Source organism: Dipodomys ordii, unplaced genomic scaffold (assembly GCF_000151885.1).
Source record: "Dipodomys ordii isolate 6190 unplaced genomic scaffold, Dord_2.0 Scaffold172, whole genome shotgun sequence".
NCBI lineage: Eukaryota > Metazoa > Chordata > Mammalia > Rodentia > Heteromyidae > Dipodomys > Dipodomys ordii.
The window spans coordinates 2,737,736-2,746,094 of NW_012267388.1; the positions used below are offsets into that span (position 1 = coordinate 2,737,736).

At 45.5% G+C, this 8,359-nt stretch overlaps 1 protein-coding gene across 1 annotated transcript; it reads right to left on the reverse strand.

Annotated features, from left to right (window-relative positions):
- Window positions 1-6,831: 6,831 nt before the first annotated feature.
- Dppa5 (developmental pluripotency associated 5) lies at window positions 6,832-8,155 on the reverse strand. The gene is made up of 3 exons (XM_013033614.1): window positions 8,041-8,155; window positions 7,772-7,951; window positions 6,832-6,881 (listed from the first exon to the last, which is right to left on the reverse strand). The coding sequence occupies exons 1-3, from the start codon at window positions 8,153-8,155 to the stop codon at window positions 6,832-6,834; spliced, it is 345 nt and encodes a 114-aa protein (XP_012889068.1).
- Between the last annotated feature and the right edge of the window lie 204 nt (window positions 8,156-8,359).

The following is an 8,359-nucleotide window of genomic DNA, read 5'->3' on the forward strand; positions in this document are numbered from 1 at the left end:
TATCTACCTACCTACCTACCTATCTACCTACCTACCTACCTACCTAGTTCTGTGTTTGAACTCTTAGCCTTAAGCTTCCAGGCAAGCATTTTATCAATTGAAATATACCTCCACGCTTTTGTGATTTTCTTAGATTTCTTATAAGGCTTTGCATTTTTGGTCTGGCCAGTGTGGACTGATAACCTCCTGATTTTGGAATGTAGGTGAGCACCTCCCCTTCCATTTCCCATTGATTCTTAGGAATCTTGTTACCCTTGCGCCTGCACTGGTTACAGTTTTGGGTTTTCACATCTGTTCCCCGGCATTAACTAGAATTTCAGGCCAAAGTCTGCACACCTGGCTAAATATTTATATATTTACATAGCAGGTAAAATGATATTTTTTACCAGGTATCAACCCCTTTGTGGGGTATACAGATTTCAGGGGACAAGCGCTCACCATGATTCTCTACCTCTTATTATTTTCCCATTTTAGCATAAATTAAACAAATTCTTTTTTTCTTTTCTTTTCTTTTTTTTTTTTTTTGTCGGTTTTGGGGCTTGAACTCTGCACCTGGGCGCTGTCCCTCAGCTCTTCAGCTCAAGGCTAGGGCCACAGCACCACTTACGGTTTTCTGAGTGGTTTATTGGAGATAAGAGTCTCATGGACTTTCCTGCCCAGGCTGGCTTTGAACTGTGATCCTCAGATCTCAGACTCCTGAGTAGCTAGGACTACAGGCATGAGCCACCAGCACCCGGCCAGAAAAATTACATCTTTTTAAAATACTATTGGCAAAGGAGAAAAATAGTGGAACAAGAAACAGAACTTAACTTTTGGATATAAATTAAGGAGATTATTTCTCATGGTTAAATTGAGATTTATTGGGAATGCTTTGTTTAATTCTACATTTTAGGCATAGCCAGATATATTAAAAATAAGTTGCAAATTTATAGAGTGACTAACTTTACCAGATTTAAAAGAAGCCCAGGCCTAATATGTTAAGGACTCTAATTCAGTTTTTTTTTTTCTCCTTCTTCTACTTGTGTGGTTTTTTTCTCTTTCTTCTACTTGTGTTGACACTTCCTCTTCTTCCTCATCAATCTGGCAGCAAAATGCTTGTTACTGTTTCTCAATATCCAGCCATAACTACCAGGAGAAAAGAGACAAGTTCTTGGTCTCTTGTCAGAAAGAAGAAAACTTACTCTGGAAATTTCTTTCTAATTTTACTTTCTATCACAATTGGTGCCATAATCACTGGAAAGGGAAATGGAATTACCATGATTTGTTTGAGTGAACTATCTGGGGTTGAAATAATTCAGGGCTCCACACTTAGTAGACAAATGCTCTACCAGTAGCCCAGGCCTCCAATCCTTTTCTGTACTGTTTTCTTTTTTTCTTGAGGTAGTGTCTCACTTCCTTTCTCAGGTGTGTGCATGAACCACAATCCACATTCTTCTGGCTCCTCATCGCTGAGATGATAGGTATAGACCCCTGTACCCAGCTTCTTTCCACTGAGATGGAGCCTCACAGATTTCTTTGCTAAGGCTGGCCTGCAATTGAAATATCTTCCATCTCAGCCTCCCACATAGCTTGGTGACTTGTGTAAGTCATACTAACCCATTTGATTTGTTGAGAGTCTTGCAAACGTTTCTAGCTGGGCTAGCCTCAGTGTTTCCCACCTCCCATCTTAACCTCCCAAGTAGCTAGAGTTACATGTTTGAGCCATTGGAGCCCAGCTATGTAATCCTACACTGACCATAAGAAGACTCACATTTAATGAGTTAAGTTTGTTATAAACATATATAATAAAACCAGAGAGTCATGCATCTTGCACTAAAGGAAGTACACAATTCAAAGATGAAAAATGTTTATTATATTCTTAAGCAACCATTTTATTGGAAACTATTTTTTGTACAAACATTGCAGTTTCACACCTGTAATTCTAAGTCATTCCTCTTTTTTAATCCTTTGTCTAAAGGACATTGACTTTTTCTTTTTTGTCAGTCGTCGGGTCTGAACTCTGGGCCTGGGCGCTGTCCCTCAGCTAGCTCTTCAGCTCAAGGCTAGTGCTCTACCACTTGAGCCACAGCACCACTTCAGCTTTTTCTGCTTATGTGGTGCTGAGGAATCATACATGCAAAGCAAGCACTCTACCACTGAGCCACCTTTCCAGCCCTGGGACATTGACATTGTTTGAGTCAAGATGCTAATAATGGAGCTTGAACTCAGGGCCTGGGCACTGTTCCTGAGTTTTTTTGCATAAGGTTAATGCTCTACCACTTTAGCCACAGATCCACTTTCAGCTTTTTGGTGGTTAATTGGGGAGAAGAATCTTATAGACCTTCCTGACCAGGCTGTCTGGGAACAGTGATCCTCAGATCTTAGCTTCCTGAGTAGCTAGGATTATAGTCATGATCCAGCATCCAGCTGACACTGGGATTCTTATAGGATAAATAGAGAATTAATATATTTTTAACTCCTAGAGTTAAAAAGTGAAGACCATATAGGGTCATTCATTTAACTTACCTTATCACTTAAAAAAGAAGAAGAAGCTGGATGCTGGTAGCTCATGCCTATAATCCTACTCAGGAGGCTTAGGTCTGAGGATTGTGGTTCAAAGCCAGCCTGGGCAAGGAAAGTCTATGAGACTCTCATCTCCAATTAACCACCAGAAAACAGGAAGTGGTGCTCTGTTCCAATGATAGAGCACTAGCCTTGAGTTGAATAGCTGAGGGACAATGCCCAGACCTAGAGTTCAAGCTCCACAACTGACAAAAAAAAAAAAAAGGAAGCCAGGCATTGGTGGCTCAGGCCTATAATCCTAATCTTAGCTACTCAGGAGGCTGAGATCTGAGGATCATGGTTCAAAGCCAGCATGGGCAGGAAAGTGCATGAGACTCTTATCTCCAGTAAACCACTCAGAAAACTGGAAGTGGCACTAGCCTTGAGCTGAAGAGTTGAGGGATAGCTCCCAAGCCCAGAGTTCAAGCCCCATGACCGACCAAAAAAAAAAAAAAAACACAGAGGCAGGCAGGTTGAGATCTGAGAATCATGGTTTGAAGCCAGCCCCAGGAAAAGTGTCTTATCTCCAATCTGATTAACCATCAAAACGCCAGAAGTGGAGCTGTAGCTCAACTTGTAGAGCACCAGGCTTGAGCTAGAGAAACTTTGAACACCCAACTTTAAGCCCCAATACATATAACATACATACATGCACAGAAACAGACATACATACATAGAGACACACACACACATATAGTCCAGGTTTTCCATCCAGGAGTACCAGCTCTGCTTTCTAAAAGAGCCAGTAGTTATATTCCATGTGCATTTCCATCTAAAGTTTTCTCAGGCCAATCTGGTTTCTAACAATCTCAGTCTTTAATCAAACTGCTCCTACTAAAGCTAGCTGGCAGGTCTATGGTACACAAATCAGGGAGCAATTTTTTTGCCCTCATCTAACTTGACTGGGCATCCAGTCAATTTACTCTGGATTAGTAGACACGAAGAAGGATCTGTACCAGGGGCCTTGGCAATTGCTGAAGGAAACATTCAGATGCATCCAAAACTTGTCATTGCCAGTACTGGGACTCAAACTTAGGGCCTGATGCTCTACTTGGTTTTTCACTCAGAAAAACCAATCAGAGATTGGAGATAAGGCATTTTTTTCTGGGGCTGGCATTCACTCTTGATGTACACCCCCCCCCCATACTCTCCCCTGACACTTTTGGCTTTTTGCCAGATAAGCATTGCAATCCTCAGATCTCAGCTTCCTGAGTAGTTAGAATTATCGGTGTGAGCCACCAGTGCCCAGTCAAAACTATTATTGAAAGTAGGTTTTTTTCTTTGTCATCAATGTAGAAAGAATATTGTTGGACACAAAACCAGCAAAAACTAGATATTAAAAAACACTGAACCATGGGCTGGGAAGGTGGTTCAGTGGTAGAGTTTTGCCTTGCATGCATGAGACCCTGGGTTTGATTCCCCAGCACCACATAAGCAAAAAGAAAAAGAGCCAGAAGTGGTGCTGTGGCTCAAGTGGTAGAGCGCTAGCCTTGAGCTGAAGAGCTGAGGGACAGCACCCAGGCCCAGAGTTCAGGCCCCATGACCGGACCCAAAAAACAAAACAAAACAAAACACTGAACCTTCGATTAAAGCTGGTATCTTAAACCATGACAACAGGAAGAACATTTGCCTCTCTCCTTTCCCCTCATCCCTACATTTCATGGCACAAACACAATTTGAGTCTTGGTCTTCATCCCCAGCCAGTAGTCCTTGTTCACAAGCCTTTCCAGAAGGACACCAATTGGACGACAGGTCCGGACTGTTCTCAGCCTTAAATGAAGTACTTGGGGGCAGGTTGGGGGGGGGAGGAATGGAAAGGGGGGGATGGACTCTGAAGTACTGCGGGCAGCAAGGCAGAGGATGGATAAGGTAGGAGACACAGGAATCACAACACTGAGGATTGGGGTCCTCCAGGCCTGGACTGGACTGATGCAGTTTAGGATTTCAGGCCTGTTCAAGGGACACTGGATTAAAGCCCTCCTCCAGGAGAGGTGAGAGGTGTCACAGTAGGTAGCAGTGACCAGGAAAGTGCATCTGGCAGCACCTCAGGGATACAGAAGTGGCTGACTTGCTCACCAAACAATAGTAAGATCCACAACTCCACACACACAACCTGGGGCTACTTAAATTTGCCCCACTTTTTTGGGGGGGGTCTGGTCGTGGGGCTTGAACTCTGGGTCTGGGTGCTGTCCCTCAGCTCTTCAGCTCAAGGCTAGCGCTCTACCACTTGAGCCACAGCGCCACTTCGGCTTTTTTTTCTTTTTGCTTATGTGGTGCTAGGGAATCGAACCCAGGGCCTCAAGCATGCAAGGCAAGTGCTCTAGACCACTGAGCCACCTTCCCAGCCCCAAATTTGCCCCATTTTTGAGGGGAGCCAGGGCCCCCTGCACAGATGGGGCACCCTGGGCAGGGTCTGCCCTGGCCAGAAGGGAAAAGATTCAGAGGGACAAGCAGCCTTTTTTTTTGGTACATTTTTTATTGTAAAAATGCTGTACAGAGGGGTTACAGTTACATAAGCAAGGTCATGAGTACATTTCCTATTGAGTATTGTTGCCTGCTCCTTCATTTTCCCCTACCATCCCTTCCCTCCCACCTCCACAACTACACCCCCTATCAAAGTTGTAAAGTTTTCAACATAATGTTTTGTACATTTCATTGTTACAATGGGTCAACCTCTATCCCTATTTAATGAAAGCATGACATTGCCCCATTTGTTAGGAAATGGAAATGAAGTAAGCCAGGCCCAAAGAAACATAGGTCCCATGGTTTCCCTTATTTGCAATAACTAATATGTGTCTGAGACAAGCAGAAAAGGTCAAAAGTTATATACATATAATCATATAACCCGGTGCTAACCGAAATGAACCCCAAGATAGGGACACAAATGTCTTTTTTCTTTCTTACTATTGTTTCTAACGTATTTATAATGTACCATGTGATTTTTTTTGTTTCTTTGTATTTTCCTCCCCCCCACAGTAGAACCCCTGTTGTCACTGTATTTGATGTCAGTGCCCTGCATCTTGTATATACACTTCTCTAATTCAGGGAGGAGAAGGGAAAAAGCAAGTGGCCTTTAAGCTAAACTGACCAGGCAGGCCTGGCCCCGCCCCCCCCCCCCCTGTCCTCCTGCCCCAGGCACAGCCCTGGTGTCCCCAGGCATGACCTTATTTCTGGCAAGCCCCACCTCACCCCTCCCACCGAGTCAGCCTGCCCTTCCTCATCCCAGGCATGCCCCGCCCACCCCTAGGCATTGCCCCAAGTGCATAAGTCTATCTCCACCAGCACTGGAATCATCTCCACAGGAATCTCAGATGCCAGATTCTACAGTAGCTAGGATTAGATCATAAACGTGAGCCACCAGTACCTGGCTCATCATGGTACTTACTACAGCAATTTATGTTCTTTTTCCTTGGGAAAGTAAGAAACCTCTTCAAAGAAGCTATTTGTGTGAGGCTGAATTTTCTTCCCATACTCCATGTAAAACATTGAATTCAGATAAAGATCTGTAGACTGTCTTCCTATTAACAATTTTTAAACAAGCCAGGCTCTGTAATCCCAGATCTGTAATCCTACCTACTCAGGACTAAGAGATCCGAGGATTAGGGTTTTGAAGCCAGCCCTAGTGGGAAAGGCAGCTGTGAGAGTCTTATCTTCAATTTAACCAGCCCCAATCTGGAAGCTGAGCTGTGGCTCAAAGTAGTAGAGCACTAGCCTTGAGCAAAAAAGCTCAGGGACAGCACCCAGGCCCCGAGTTCAAGCCCCATGACTGACAACACCAAGTAAAACAAGGCTGGAAGCACTGGGGCCCAGATCTCTTGCGTAGTTCAAGCTACAATAATGTAAAAAGAAAGGAGAGAGAGAGACTGAGAGAGAGAAATTCGCAAGATTATAAAACTACTACACTGGGAATGGTGCTTAGCTTCCTAGTATCAGGATGATTTTAGGGTCAGTTCCAATGAATTCTATGTCAGTATCACACCTTCCTCCACACTGGGAATTTGGGTTCAGGATTCAACAACTAAGCCCTTTGACCCTAGCCTAGAGACCTGAAAACCTCTTTCCAGTTTAGAGGGTTTCAATGAAGGCTTAAGTCCACAACTCCTCAGATCATCAGCATTGCTCTAGGTCCAATCCCACACACCATCTACAATCTACCACAAAGCTAAGGAAATATTTATATAGTTAAAGCTAAGGAAATATTTATATAGTTAAAGTTTTATTCTTGATACCTTGGAACAAAGATATTCAGATCAAGAGTGTAATAAGGACTCAATCCCATTCAGTTTGCATTCAGCCATCTAATTCCAGGGAATTCATGGCAGCCTCAAGCTGGGAGACTCCTGCATCATAAACACCAAACAGCAGATTAAGTATAGAGGATTGGGTAAGAGAACTCAGGTGATCCCTCCCCCAACCTCTTTAGGGTCCTTTGTGGATTTCTGAACCAAGGGTTCTGGGTCTGGAACTTCAGGATTACAGGCCCACTTCCAATAGTCCCCAAGAAGCCTGGGGGAATAGGGAGGAGCTGAGAACTCACATTACCCCGGCCTGAGATTAGCCTCACCACGGACCCGGACCGTAGGCCCTAGACTCTAAGGGACTCTCTAGGAGCTGGCCGGACACTAAAGGCCCTGTGGTCACCTAAGGCTCCTTAGTGGTGATGGTGGATGACCTTGTGTTAGAGTAAATTAGACTTTGCCAGAAAACCACACGACAGAGTAAATTAGACTTTGCCAGAAAACCACACGACATCCAGGTACAAAGAACAAAGAGACATTCCCCAGCAAAGGAACCAGCAAGACCCCTTCTCATAGGAGAGCAGTGTTGGCTATTGTCTGTGGTGACCTATATAAGGTTGATGAGGGAGGAGGAGGCAGAGACTCTGGAGTGGACCAGAGGCTTCATCATGGCAGGCTAAGATTTATGGCTGCTGCCCAAGTAGTAGATAAGGGGTCTTGCAGCTGCCCAGACCTAAAGTTCAATCTAAGTGGCTCTTACATGGTTGTAGTGGCCTCCAAAGGGGTGTCATCTCAAGGTAAGCCCGGGGGAGGCTAATTATTTACTTCCTTTACTATGTGGGCCTAGTGTTGCCTAGGAAATGAGCATGCTAAGCTATGAGAGAGGAGGCCACTGGGCCAACACCTTGTGTAGACACAAATGCTAGTGTGGAAGAGGAATCCCCACCCCAGGCCAGCCGAGGTAAACACCACCCCGCGCCTCAGGGTCTCACCTCGCTTCTGCCGCAGCCGATGCCTCTCAAGCATGCTCTCTAGCATCCACTTGGTATGATTCCTGTGCACACAGAAGCCCTGAATCACCACCTCAGTGAGGCCAGAAGATTCCAGAGTCTTCAGCTCAAGCTTGACCTGGCACACTTTCTCCATGTGTGGGATCCGAGATCCCTGTGGACCTGGGGGGCAAAGGCAGTGAGTGATCCGAGCCCCCATGACTGAGACCCCCGCGCCCCCCGCCCCAGGAGGAGGCAGCCCAAGCACTTACCAAAGACGCCATCCAGCAGGCATGTCTGCACCTGGAAGGCTAGCGATCCGTTGTTGAAGTATTCCTTGAATTCTTGACTGTTTTGGTAAGGTCTACTTTCCCACGTCGATTCCATTTCGAATGCCTCAAAAATTTAGCTGAGCAAAGAAGAGCTAAGCCTAAAGACAGATGTGTGCAAAGCCCAGTGCCTGAGTCTCCGGCCTCACCTGGGTCTCCATCTCACACTCCACTTCCCGCCCTGGCCTGGTCCCGCCCTGGCCTGGTCCCGCCCTGGCCTGGTCCCGCCCTGGCCTGGTCCCGCCCTGGCCTGGTCCCGCCC

What these genes read in the sequence shown, in the direction of transcription:
- Dppa5 (XM_013033614.1), bottom strand. Translation starts at nt 8,155, where the DNA reads ATGGAATCGACGTGGGAAAGTAGACCTTACCAAAACAGTCAAGAATTC. An exon ending in CCTGCTGGATGGCGTCTTTG is followed by an intron (nt 7,952 to 8,040) that starts GTAAGTGCTTGG and finishes TTTGCCCCCCAG; the next exon opens with GTCCACAGGGATCTCGGATC. An exon ending in TCGGCTGCGGCAGAAGCGAG is followed by an intron (nt 6,882 to 7,771) that starts GTGAGACCCTGA and finishes TTTATGATGCAG; the next exon opens with GAGTCTCCCAGCTTGAGGCT.